The sequence below is a fragment of the Lytechinus variegatus genome, chromosome 16 (assembly GCF_018143015.1).
Source record: "Lytechinus variegatus isolate NC3 chromosome 16, Lvar_3.0, whole genome shotgun sequence".
NCBI classification, from domain to species: Eukaryota; Metazoa; Echinodermata; class Echinoidea; order Temnopleuroida; family Toxopneustidae; genus Lytechinus; species Lytechinus variegatus.
The window spans coordinates 26,435,640-26,450,306 of NC_054755.1; the positions used below are offsets into that span (position 1 = coordinate 26,435,640).

The 14,667-nt window shown below is 34.6% G+C and overlaps 1 protein-coding gene across 1 annotated transcript; it reads left to right on the top strand.

Annotated features, from left to right (window-relative positions):
- Positions 1-2,000: 2,000 nt before the first annotated feature.
- On the top strand, positions 2,001-14,440 carry LOC121430328 (dnaJ homolog subfamily C member 3-like). The gene is made up of 11 exons (XM_041627606.1): positions 2,001-2,189; positions 2,891-3,001; positions 6,065-6,264; positions 7,069-7,212; positions 8,433-8,614; positions 9,387-9,506; positions 10,851-10,956; positions 11,506-11,626; positions 12,707-12,836; positions 13,626-13,774; positions 14,115-14,440. Exons 1-11 carry the CDS (start codon positions 2,099-2,101, stop codon positions 14,267-14,269), a joined length of 1,509 nt encoding a protein of 502 aa, XP_041483540.1. The 5' UTR covers positions 2,001-2,098; the 3' UTR covers positions 14,270-14,440.
- Positions 14,441-14,667: the final 227 nt, after the last annotated feature.

Genomic DNA, 14,667 nt, shown 5'->3' on the forward strand with positions numbered 1-14,667 from the left:
TGAAAATCTGGTGTTGGTCAAGAAAGGTAGGACATTTTACACTTTCGCGTAATTTTGCAAAACAATCAGTCACACATGGTTCGTATCATCTATATACAAACGAGGACATTTGTGATATCATCTCTTTTTATGTTAATACATGAAATATGAAACTTTTTTTTCTCCTCATGATAACATATAGTTAAACAAAGTTTGATACCCACTGAACATACAGAACTACAATTATTGTAACATAATAGGCCTTTAAGTTCTGATTAAAAAAAGGATAGTTTCCTTGTTAAAAGGTCAAGTCCACCCTAGAAAAACTATGTTTTTAATCAATATAAAAAAAATCACACAAGCATAATGCTGAAATTTCATCAAAATCGGATGTAAAATAAGATAATTTAATTATTTTATACTTTCGCTTATTTTTCACAAAACATGTTATATGCACTCACTATTTCTTTTGTTTTTAATTGTTTGAATTATACAATATTTCCAAAAAAAAATTACAGATTTGACAATAATGACAAACTTGACTGAACCAAAAATGTGAAAACAATGGTAATTCCACATGTTCGGGGAGGAATATAACTTTGTTTCATATGACAAAGAGGAGAAAATTGAAATAGTTCATATTCTACATTTATTTAATGACATACATAAGAAATTAGTGAGTGAGTGATGCCATCAGTCCGCTCATTTGCAGACCGACCCGGATGTGCATATAACTGTTTTGTGAAGGTGAATTTTTTAAATGTCATCCAGGGGCGGATCCAGCATTTTTTGAGGGGGCACATTTTCACGAGGAAAAATTTGACAAGCCAACCAAAAAGGGAGTAACCAAAATTAAGGGGATTTCGTATACGAAAACATTTGACAAGCAAAAAAAAAAGGTTTTATCCAAAAATTAAAGGGGTGGTCCTGGCTAAAAGTATTTATAGCTTAATAAATGGAGTAGAAAGCAAAATGCCGAAAATTTCATCAAAATCAGATAAAAAATAACAAAGTTATTGAACTTTAAAGTGGCACTTGGTATTATACTTGTTGGATTTTTCTCCTTTATTCAATTAAAAATTTTGTTGGGGTGGACTTGTCCTTTATTGTCAAATCTGTATAACATTGACATTTTTTAGTCATAAAATGATATGTTTAAAAATACATTAAAAAACATTGCTAGTAGATGATGTCATCGGTGGGTGACATCACTCAACTTTCCCCTAAAGCTTTACCATGTTGATAATCATATTATTCTCGATGTTATAAATTATAAAGATATACCAGAAAAAAGAAGAACATTTTGGGCAATGGACTCATTACCTTATTCCATTGATGGTGAGGTGTCTTTTAATATTCCCAAAATTCACAGAACATTTAGATAGCCCAATATCTGCAAATCAACCTTCTTGTCGGAAGCTTTTGAAAATTTTGTAGGGGCCGCCTTGTGCATGATATTTACCAATCTCTATAAAATCTCAATATGATCACGATGTATAGGCCTACCAGACCCCTCCCCTGTATTTCCACCGGCCCCAGCCACCCCCCCCCCCCCGATTCAATTTTTGCCAGTGATGAATTAACCATTAGACTGTTTAGTATTTTTTTTTAATTGTTTCGTTTTGTGAACATTTTTTAATTGAGGTGCCACTAGTAACACTAAAAAAAAGACTCGGGCATGAGTCAAAATTCAACAACAATTCACAGAGAATCAACAGTGGTTTTGTTGATGGGTGGAGCCGAAAAGTCCATGTGTAATTTCGACGTTTGAGAAGTCCTTATTTGACCAATCAAATCGCAACACATCTTTCTTGTGTAGTGCAATGTAATGATTCAATCCAAGTTTGAAGTTAGATATTGTATACTGACTAGTTTAATATATTATAGTTAATCATAAAATATATCTAAGTATATTTTAGTTTCTACAAAATAAAAAATAGTATTAATATGATTTTTTAATGATACTTATATAATTATTTTGAGAGAAATTGGACCAACATCAAATTGACGAAAGTAGAACATACGTGTATTATTATATTGCGAGTCCGCTACTGAACCGATTTCGTCGCAGCGGTGGTAATTTCTTAATGTCAGATTGTTGTCAAGCATTAACTCATCAATGATGGCGAAACGAAGGGATATGTTCAATCTGCACAACTTTTTAAGCTCGATTCCAGTTCTCTTGGTGACTTTGTCTCTTCATTATGATGGTAAGATCTCAAAATTGCTGCTCACGCCTTTGCCGTAGTCCCATCCATTACAATTTTTGTCTTGTTTTTTGTTGTAGTCTCATGTACTACTACTAGTACTAGTAATACTAGTAGGCCAAGCAAGGCCCAATTCACTTGTCTAACGAAAGTAAAAGTAATACTTTGTTTATGAAATCACACTGTCTTTGCCGATTTTAAGGATCATAGTAAGGATCTACAAAAGATTACAAGTTGTTCATAGAGGCAGATGTACAGACATGACAGATTGCGATTGCTTGAAATTGAGTTCGAGTTATCTGGTTGTCGTGAGTCTAATCTGATCGAGATCATTCAATTTCCTGAATTTCATGTTAGGGATTTTTTGTTCCTAATTTTTACTTAATAATTCAAAATAAAAAGTCATTACTTTCTTTCATTGATTTTTTCTACTTCTATCTTACTTGCATCAACATTTTAAAACACTTACTGACCCATCAATTAACTCCAGCTCTGCCTCTGAGTCTTTCCAATTTTCTTTTTAATTTGTATTTAGCTTTTTTCCCCCCTTTATTGATTGAATTTGAAGTTTGAATGAAAATATAGAAGAAAAATTGGCATATATTCTAGTCTTTCAAATGTTAGTTAAATCTAGAGATGAGCTTGATGCCAATTTTTCATCTATTTCATGAAAAATTTATGGATGTTCTTTGTTTTCTGTGCAGATGGAGAAGCCAAATCAGAAGCAGAGGCCAAGAAATACATGGAGACCGGAAACACTTTGTTAGCAGCTGGTCAGCTTGCTGATGCACTGGCCCAATACAATTCTGCAATAGGTATAAACATTTACCAGTCTTATTCTACCAATTGTGCCAGTAATGAATTAACCATTAGACTGTTTAGTAAACACTTTCGATGTGATAGTGTAAAGTGTCTACTGTATTTTTTTTTATTTCATGGCAACCTAGTAAATTACTTTCTTTTCATTTCATTCTTTGAATTAAAAGAGAAAAATCAAACAAGCATGACACTGAAAATTTAATCGAAAATCGGATGTAAAATAATAAAGTTATGATCTTTTAAAGTTTCGTTTGATTTCATAAAATAGTTTTATTCACATCCTGTTCGGTATGCGAATGAGGAGACTGATGACATTAATATCAATTCACTATTTCTTTGGTATTTCATTACATGGAATATGAAATATTCTTTTTTTCTAGTCATTGTCATATGAAACAAAGTTTTATTCCTCTGTGAACATGTGTAAATTATTATCCAAGGCTCGACATTAGCGGTGGCCCGGTGGCCCGGGGCCACCAAAAATTCATCTCGGGCAACCATTATTGAAAAAATGTTAAGTTTTGGTGGCCCGAATCGGGCAACCAATAATTTTCAAAGTAGCGCAATTTTTCTCCCGATTTTGCATGCATTTATCAACCTTCTACAGTTAAAATTGCAAGCCAATTCGTCATGCGCCTTTTTTGTTAATCTACACACACACACACACACAAAGAGTGCATAGTCATGACAGTATGTAGGCCTACCGCTAGCATACAGTAACTATTATTCAGCCGGCCGTGCCGGCTGTCTGGCTGAGCTTTGCATGCATGAAACCAATGCAGCTAGCTGTGCACGAGCAGACTATTCAGACCCAGGGAGCTGCGATACGAAATGTTACTGCTAAGAAATCTTCCCCAGAACTTTGGAAATCTACGTCAAAGTCACATTTTACACCAATGAAATGCCCTTCTACAGTCCATATTACTGAAACCTGATTAATTGAAAGCATTAAAAGGAGGAATTATGACCTCTCTTTTGACTCAAAAAGACCGATTTCCAAATGCATTAATACACATAGGTGAGTACATCACAGTCCCATATGTGCATTTGTATGTATGTTGATATTTGGTTTATTTCGAAGCTGTGTCTCTTTGAGCCAAAAATAAATAGGCCGCTCTTTCTTGTTTACAAATGACTTCTTAAACCACTCTTAAGGAAGTAAATACTTTGGGAAGGCATTTCATTGATATGACATGTGATTTTTTTTCCATCATTTTGTCAAATATAGGGAAGGAATTGTCTCACTGTTTTTTCCAGATAACTTTTGCCATTTTATTTTTTTCTTTCATTTTTTTCAGTGATTAAACCATTTATACCCCTTCCCATTGAAAATACCTGATTAAAGAACATGTTTCTACTGAATAATAATAATTTTCCCCATTTTTTGATAATTTTGTTTTATTTATTTTTCTTAAATTTTCTTTTGTTTTTCTCAAAATTTTTTTTATGACCTGTTCTTTGTTTTTTCTTTCTTTATTTTTTCTTTTGTTTTATGCAAAGTAAAATAACAGCAAGCACGATTTATATACAAGATGTACAAAGAATAGTGGTACGTGTTAGTGATTGCAGAATACTTCAGTTTGTTTTATTCATTTTTAATTAATGTTTTTCTTTATATTTTTTTTCGGGCCACCAAACTTTATTAGTGGGCCACCAAAAAAAATTATTTGAAGGTTTTGGTGGCCCGAACGGGCCACCACCAAAAAAAGTTAATGTGGAGCCTTGTATTATCATTTGAACATTTTGTGATTTAAACAAGAGTGTCCTTATTGTCAAATCTGTAAATATTGAAATATTGTATAATTCAAACAATAAAAAACGATAGAAATAGAGAGAAATTTTTTGTAGAATAAGCAAATCTTCAAAATGCCTTAACTTTCTTATTATACACCTGATTTTGATGAAATTTTCAGTATTATGCTTGTTTGATTTTTCTTTTTTATTCAAATCAACATTTGTTAGGGTGGACTTGACCTTTAAAGAAAATTTATAATCATAATAAAGACAGTCTAACTTTAATCTGTTTGAAAAAAAAATCATCATTTCTGGGGGCAGCTTCATAAAGCTGTAAGTTAAGAGTCTGAGTGACTTTAAGAATGACTTGTGATCCTTTCTTGTGGTAAATGATCTTCAACATTAAATGTTCATTTGTGATTATTTAGCCACCAGTCGTTCTTAAAGTCGCTCTTATTAACTTAGAAACAGCTTAATGAGACAGACTCCTGATTATGCAAGGTTACTACCAAACAATATGTATTATCCACTTGTACATTCTGAACCTCTAGAACAACATGATGTCAGGCCCAAATTCACAATATAGGTTGAAGCAACAGAAGGGATTTAAACCAATTAATTACCTTTCATAAACATAATTTCAAGCTCAAGGGTAATGAGCACTCGATTAGACATTCTCTATGTGCACCCCTAAAAGAAATATGCAAATGGGGCTAAAAAAAATTGGATGTCTGCAACCAATCCCTAAATAGCAATGAGTCATTAAATCGATTGTTCTGTGCCCTTGAAAAAAATACTGTTCAGGAACCAATCAGAATGGCACTCTTATATTTGCAATCCATTGCCGACCTTTGTGGTACAACAAGGCTGAGATCAAATTCAGTAATTTGTACATTTAGAAATAACTTCAGGACAGCATGGAACAAGGAGAAAGTTTTTAAAATCTCCCTTGTGAATTATGCCTAATGAAAGAATGCAGAACATTATATTATCAATCACAGCTTGGTGTGAATTTTTCTGTGTGAGTCAGAATGTATTCAAATAATGCTCTTTGGTACTGCACCAACATTGCAAATCATAAAACTATACATAATTGAAGGAATGCCTAAAAATAAATTGCAGGGGTTTATTTGTATGAAAAAAAATATTTGGTTAGAAAAAAAGTATAAATTTTCTTTAACAGACATTGTGTATTATAGTTACAATCTTGAAAAAATGAAACCTTCAGTAGGCTATAATGAAAATCTCTTCAAAAAGAGAGCAGTTGAAATCTCTGTAAAGATATGCCTCTATTAAAGAAAGGTTTATTATTTGATTTTGTCAAGAAAATGATCCTAAAAACTACATGGCATACTACAAGAGAGCTGCTGTTTACCTGGCCCAAGGAAGGTCCAAACTGGCTCTACCAGACTTGAAGAAGAGCATGACTCTCAAGCAGGACTTCACTCCCGCTCTCATCAACCATGGCAACGTACTATTTAAGCAGGGACATCTTGCTAAAGCTAGGGAAGATTATGCTGCCGTGGTGAGATATTGGATTCGTTTTCTCTGTCTGTTGTCCTTTTTTTTTCTACCACTTTACCCCTTTCATCATCATCCTCCTTTTTCTCCTCATCCTCCTTCTCTTTCCCCCCTCTTCCTCTCCTCTCCTCCTTTTCTTCATTCATTCCTTCTACTCTTCATCTTGGTAGAGGACTTTCATTCCATTTTCAATTAGTGCTTTAAATCTCCATTCTATGCTGCTTTATGTGATTCTTACTCAAGTTCCCATGTTAAATTGTTGATAACGTAGTACTTTTTGAAATGTGTCCCTACATCTGAATTTATATGACTAATCCACGTGGTGCAATTGGCAAACTCACCTATTCTTGCTGAACCTAACTGGCATGGAAAGGTGGAAAGGTGGAAAGGTGAATGAAATTCATCAGCTTGGGCCAGCAGATAGGATACGAATCATGACTTATAATCCAGTTTACAATTGAATGGTCACAAGATTTCAGGTTTGCTGATAATATAGTTGTATTTATGATATTTGCTTATACAATTTTCTGTACTAATACAGTAAAAAATCACAATGGTGGTTTAAATTTAACCCTTAGGTTGAAGTTTATCCATTTATGTTTAATTTTCTCCCATGGGTTCCCCAGCCCATCCTTTGTGAAATGTTCAGTGGGTTTAATTAAGATACAGCAATTAGTTAAGCCATGAATTAAGTTTACTTCAGGGAGATTGAACACAACTTCATGAATTCTAGCTTTAATGTATATTTGGAGTTCCGATAATATTTAAAAAAATGATTTTTCCCTGATTTTTTTCTTGCTGCTTGCAGTTGAAATTTGATCCATCTAATAAAGAGGCTGAGAAGCAGCTTGGAATGACCCGCACCGTCGAGGAGAGAATAGCAATAGGAGACAAACAATTCCAATCAAATCAACTAGAACAAGCATTAGATGCATACTCAAAGGTTCTTATGGTAAGCAGTTATTTACATTTGCTTAGATAATTGCAAGAAATGGGGATATTTTGAATAATTGTATTGATTACGTTTTATTGCATGTGAAAATGAAATACATTAAAATATACTTTACCAAATATTCATAACAATGCAGCAAATGAAAATGGAATACTACTTTTTCCAAGTCCACAAGATTGGAACAAAAGCAATATATATGAGCACTGCATGTATTTCATTACTATTTTATAAATGTGCAATCCTTCATGAGGTAAACTTTTGTTTTCCCCAAAGATCATTGAAAAAAAATAATATGAATAACTATTAGTGTGACCCACATCATTACTTTGTTACAAAAAAAAGTCAAAGTCATTTGAGGTCTTGCTAAATAGGAGGGTTTCATGTTTTGCTTTACTAGCATTGTGATACGTTGAACAATGTCTCTACACACTCTGCAACATGACGATGGATTACACCAGATTTTGGCTCGCATTCATATACTATACATTCTCCACTTCCTTCATAATATTCAGCAAAGGGCATGTGTTGCCTTATTTTAGGGTGTTATTTCCCAAAGATTAAAACAAGACTTAAAATTCACTTGAATTCCTGATTGGATGCAGAATGAATGCATCACCTGAAGAGCCGTGGTGTAGTGGTTCTGACTCTGGCCTTGTAAACAGAGGGTCGTGTGTTCGAATCCCACCGCGGCCTAGCGTCCTTGGCAAGGCACACTTTGCCACTCTCGACCCAGGTGATAAATGGGTACCCGGTAGGATGCGAAAGATAGTGTATGTTTGATTTTGCCAGCGCCATAATGTGGCTGCGACGAATGCAAGGAACGCTCCCCAGGGAGTGGAAATTGTGCACTTTTCGTGCTTGATTGAAATGAATCCAATGACCAGGGTAATATGCTGTAACACGCTTTGGGCCATTCTGGGAAAAGCGCTTTATAAAAATTGGCTATTATTATTATTATCACCTCATTGGTCAGATCATGCACTTTACCATATAATACAATCAAATGATCAATGAGATCACATGCTAATGGTAATGTGTGTTCTTAATTGACACTTAAGCATGAATTAAATTGGACTTTAAATCTTTGTGAAATTCCTCCCAATTGATGTCTTTTGTAGATCTGTATGTAATATAGTACAAAAAATCCATAAACTCCAAGATGTTCACTAAAATCACATTGATGTCTTTCAAAAGGCTTTCAATTTTCTCATTTTTTGCAGTATTTACCGTGGAATGCAGATATGCACAGGAAACGAGCGAAAGTCTACACAGAGTTAGGAGAGTTATACAAGGCCATCGATGATCTAAGATCTGTAACTAAACTGGTTCCAGACAGCACAGAAGTCTATCTAGAAATGAGTAGAACGCATGACAGTATGGGAGATCTAGATATGGCCTTAGAGTAAGTTTGAATTTTCTGTATTTTCTTTCCTTTTTTGGGGGTTATTGTTTTATTGCTTTTGTCTCTGAATGTTTGAATTAAGTTTCTTGTGGGGGTGGGGTGTCAGTATTCAGTCGGGAGGGGAAGAGGTAGAAGGTAGAGATAAGATGATGATGATGATGATGCACAGCATTTGTATAACGCCATATATCTGTCAAAGACATTCAAAGGCGCATCAGAGGGGCCAGCCAATCTGGGTCGCCTTGAAGGGCATGCACACAGAACTGTGACCCGCAGGTCGCTCCTCCCGGTTATAACTTTCTGGGAATCAGACCTATTACAAATAGGGGAATGCAGGTGGACCGCTACACCGGGGTTTCCCCCTACTCTTAAGAGGACTGGGGGAGAATTCTGATTCTCCAAGGCTGATCACAGGTACTCAATTGTATATGTAGAAGACATCAAACTTATGATATTTGCAAAAAAATCTTGCCTAAACTATGAAATTCATCAGAAATGATTGATATTGTTTTTTTTTCTTTTTCATATTTTCCAAAGTGTTTTGATCAACATCAGTTTCAACTGGTGATTGTGATGTTAAGAGATACAGTAACAACATTTTTTTATTGATTGCATTTTTTTACATGAAGAGTATCTGAACAATTAATTCTTATTCTTACCCTTACAATGTGTATTACATATTTGTATGATTATAAATGTAAAATGCTATTAAAGCAAATACATGTATTGACCATTTGACTGATTTTCGTCTGATTTTTGTTTGATCATGTAGAGATATACGAGAATGTTTGAAACTGGATCCCGATCACAAGGAGTGCTTCCCTCTTTACAAGCTGCTCAAGAAAATCAGAAGATTCTTGGATGCTGCTGAAAATTATATCCGTGATGGAAGGTAAGTGTCAGTTGTGATTATCTGTGTCTGAAAGATAAAGTCATGTGGAGCGTTGTGGCCCAGTGGATTAGTCTTCGGACTTTGAAACAGAGGGTCGTGGGTTCGAATCCCAGCCATGGCGTAATTTCCTTCAGCAAGAAACTGATCCACAGTGTGCTGCACTCGACCCAGGTGAGGTAAATGGGTACCGGTAGGAAGTAATTCCTTAAAAAGCTGTGTGCGCTATGAACGCCTAGCTTAGCCGGGTAATATAGGAGCGCCTTGAGCACCTAACAAGGTGGATATGTGCGCAATATAAATACCCTATATTATTATTATTATCATAAATCATAAAAAATAAGTCATAAATCCCTCCCCCCCCCCATAACTTCCCCCCTTGTTAAATTTGTTTGATTCATCCATTTATTTCATAACTTCATTATCCATTTGCTTATTGTATAGTATTTAAAGGGGGCATAAAACTTCATTTCAATGAATTAAAATTATTATATTGTGTTTACTGTGTACACTTTTTCTGTGTATGTAAAAAGGCTTTTTAAAAAATCTAGATGTCTGCATATTCATATTGTTGTATTTTTAAATGTATTTTAAGAGTTAAACAGTATGATGTTGCTTGTGGATAAAGCTGACCATGGAGGGGGAATTTCATGATTACCTGGAAATTTGTACAGAGGGAATTCTATACATTTCTGTAAAGACCACTCAAAGGAGATAAGAAAAGTGGTCTCTATATTCAACAGGTGCTCTTTACACTGGTTCTTGTGATACATGTTTCAATGAGGGAAATACAATTCAAGAGAAACCAAAATTGTGGTCTTTGTAGACAGGTGTGACTGTAATAGTCAATAGTCTTTCAATATGGCTTCTTTACCTGAAACCCCCTTGTAACCACCCAATTGTTGAATTTGAAAGCACAGTTAAGAAAACCTTTACTCTGATCCGTACTACTCAACTATCGGATGAAAATATTTGAAATCAAGATTACTTTATTTGTCTATGATTGCAAGCATTCACTCAAATAAGTCAGTTTCTAATGGCTTTTAATTACATACACAAAAGATGGAAATATCATAATATATCATAATATTGGAAAACTTCATAAACAGAATATGGTTACTTGGAATCACTATTGATCTTATTTGAGCACAGCACAATGTGCTGTGTTCATCCCAGGCGAGGTAAATGGGCACCGGCAGAAAGTAATTCCCCCAATCTGGGATTGATAGCCTAGCTTAGCCAGGGTAATATAGGAGCGCCTTGAGCACCTTTGGAGGTGGATATGTGAGCTATACAAATAACCTACTTGTATTATTATTCTTTTCTCTATGTATTTTTTTATCTCAGATATGATGAGGCTATAGAAAAATTAAAAGCATCGATAGAGGCTGCTGGTAAAGGAGGTATTTATGAACTCAGGGCAAATGCAAGGATATGTCACGCATATAGAATGGTAAGGACAGTTGTTGATTACCACCCCTATATATTTATGCAATACAAGTTTTGATTAGTATTAACTTTACCAGAAAACTATGAAGTTGTTATTATCAATTTTCTTTATTTCTTTGTCTTTTGTTTCAGTGTGTTTCTATTTCTTGCTCATTTGTTTCTTTTCTTTAAATTATGGTAATAATGATAACAAACATTAATTTGTAGATAGCAGCTTTTATGATAAATATATTCAGCTGTACTGGACAAGAGCTCATACCTTTTTTTGCAAAACAAAGATAATTCATTGAATGAACAGATTGGTGACATTTCTCTTATTTAATGTGTATTCACATATATTCAAGCATCATTCCTCTATCTATTGTGAGTTGAAAGTCCAAACAGCAGTCCTATAAGTCAGTTTGAAAAAAATGAATGTGTACTTAAATACATTTCTTATTGATTTTTCTTTGGTTCGTGAGAAATGTATATCTTCCTATCCCAGGGGAACTTTTTTTCCTGTAATGTCTTTGTAATATGGAGATTTTTATTTTCTTACACTATTTCTCGACAGAGCCAAAATTTACCTGAAGCAAAAAAGATGTGTTCACTGGTTTTAAAAGACGATCCAGAAAATATAGATGTACTTATAGATAGAGCTGAAACTTATATCCAAGACGAAATGTATGAAGAAGGTGAGTCTCTCATTAGACCTTGGCCTGGTATCACAAGTTAATTGAAATTGATCCAATCAGTCTCAATTATAGCAAGCTATTTTTCATCTAGAAGCGCCGTGGTGTAGCGGTTCCGACTCTTGCCCTGTAATCAGAGGGTCGTGTGTTCGAATCCCACCATGGCCTAGCGCCCTTTGGCAAGGCGTCAATCCACACATTGCCACTCTCGCCCAGGTGCTAATTGGGTACCGGTAGGAAACAGCCGTCATTGTGGTTGGTTTAGCAAGTGTGCACCTAACAGGCTGCTTGAAATGCTATGAATCCAGTTACCGGGTAATAATAATTGTGTAGCGCTTTGAACAGTCGTAGATTGATAAAGCGCTATATAAATGCCAATTATTATTATCATTATCTAAAAGATGTATGATCCACTTTGTAAACAAAGAGGAGCACAGTGGTCGGTCAATGCCATTTATTTTATTTATTTATTCATTCATTCATTTATTTCAAATATTTAAAAGTAGGGTAGCCCAATCAGCAACAAGCTGGTTTTGTTTGGGGCCCCTCGTAACAAACACAAACATCCATATGATGCATGCAGGAGTGCTGTAGTTCAAGAAAAAACTTGAAAACAGATTATGGCTTAAAAGGCTTTCCATCGTTGAGATTGATTAGATGAATTGATAGTACTCTTTGTACGATGGGAAGTTGAATTGTTCATATATTCAAGTTGTAAGGAAATTGACTGCATAAATGCTTACGTGTATAGCAATTCTAATCCTTATGTATTCCAAAGTTTTGAGTGATTGGATTTATGGTGAATGATTGAAATACATTTGTTCCTAATGTTTGTGAGTGTTTATCTGAAAGAGATGCTTTTTACAATTACAATAGGGTACATTTTAATTAACAAATAAAGTACTTTGTGATTGATGATTACAATTTCTATAGTGATGGCAGTTGTTAAAATCAAGGCTTGTAATGATTTTAAGTACAAATTGAGGTTAAAAAAAGAAGCAAATTAAGAAATATTGTTTGAGGGGAAACAATATGTATTGGGTATTGAAACCATTTTCATTTGTTTATTGATCTCTGTTTCAGCTGTAAGTGATTACCAAAAAGCCAAAGAAATAGACGATGTGCAGAGAACACAAGAAGGATTAGATAGAGCGCAGAAACTTTTAAAACAATCCAAGAAAAGGGATTACTACAAAATTTTAGGTGTCAGAAGGTAAGATTTATTAAATCAATTTTTTTGTTTCATGATGCATGATTTTACAAGTGGTGACACGTCTTATGCAACATCTGCTCCAGTCTTAATATCTCAGAAGGTGTATGGTTAGAGTTAGGTTTGTAACAGAGTGTTTGGTTCAGAATAATATAGTACCTGGTTTTAATTGTTTGTATCATTGGTGGCAGCATAAGACTTCAATGTTCTTCCAAGCTGTCTCCACATTCTATTTTATTGTATATATATTTTTACCTTGTAATTGTTTTTAATTTTGAATGAAATGAATTGAAATGAAATTACATTGAATAATATGAAGATCTGGATTAGGGTCTATTGTTTAGTTTTGGAGGTTAGGTTTTATGTTTGGTTTAACATGCATATTTTTTTCAATTGGAGCATTTGTTCCTGGAGCAAATATCATGGATCCATTAATGACAATCAGCCTTTTAAACCTTGATATATTATTCCAGCTAGTTGGAAAGAAGATGGATACTTGTTGGTAACTAGACAGTGCCTGACAACAGAAATCACTCTTATTGAACATGACCCTATGGCATAACAGTTACTACTTTTGCCATCCGATGTTAGTTCCCATATGGCAATGCTCGGTTGCCAATTAGAATCAAGGATTCCATTGAAGTTAACATCGCATGGAAAAGTTACTATGTAAATTTGTCAAAAGATGTGAGTGCTGTAGTGAGATTTGAACCTTGTATCTTTTGATTAAGTCTGCAAAGTGTTGTGGATCTCCCGTGATACAAGTCGGTATTTTTTTTTCTTGTCTTGCAGAAATGCTGTAAAAAAGGACATATTGAAAGCATATCGACAATTAGCTATGCAATGGCATCCAGACAAACATGAAGAAGGGGAACAAAAATCCAAAGCAGAGAAAATGTTCATGGACATCGCCGATGCCAAAGAAGTCCTTACAGACCCAGGTACGTATGGGACAACTTAAAGGGGTATTCCGGCCTGAAAATGATCATATCTCAATAAATAGAGCAAAATTCAGCAAGCAACATGCTGAAAATCTGATGATAAATGAGAAAGTTATTCAATATAATATTGAATTTTAAAGTTAGTATTATTTTGTGAAACAGTTATTTTTTTAATGTATGATGATAATCGCTGTGAGGATGAAAATTTGAGTTTTTATCCATGTGGATAATTTTGGATTATGCTATATCACTATCCTTTTCATTATTATTACTATTAGTTATCAATCATTGTTAATGCTTTCAATCATTATGTACCATTTTTAAACCATTATTTCTTCAGAAATGAGGGAAAAGTTTGACGCTGGGGAGGACCCGTTGGACCCCGAACAACAGCAGCAGAGAAACCAAGGCTTTCATCACGGGCATCCATTCGGTTTCAATCCCTTCGGTAGCGGCGGCGGTGGCGGTTTCAACTTCAAGTTCAAGTTCAACTAGAGTAAAACTTAACATTGACACAATCTGCAGGACTCTGTATCACTAACGTCTGCGATCGATCGCTAAATGGCAATGGCCAATCCAGGGTCCCTGTCTTTCGAACAGTTGCGATTGATCCGATCAACCACAACTATGGAAAGCCAGCAACGTCAACATCTGACATGCATGTTTGTTCAATATATTTTCTAGATATGTGTTCTAGATATGTGTTTATTCATACATTCATTGCTTTCTTGAAAGGTAAGAGTGGTTCTCTTTGTTTACAAAGGACATTGCGCAAATTTCCGGTCAGAAAAAAATGACACTGATGGACTTCCATCCATTTGATGGGTCCCTGGGCATGTCTTACAAAGAGTTACGATTGATCCAATCAATTGTAACTATGGAAATTCATCAGT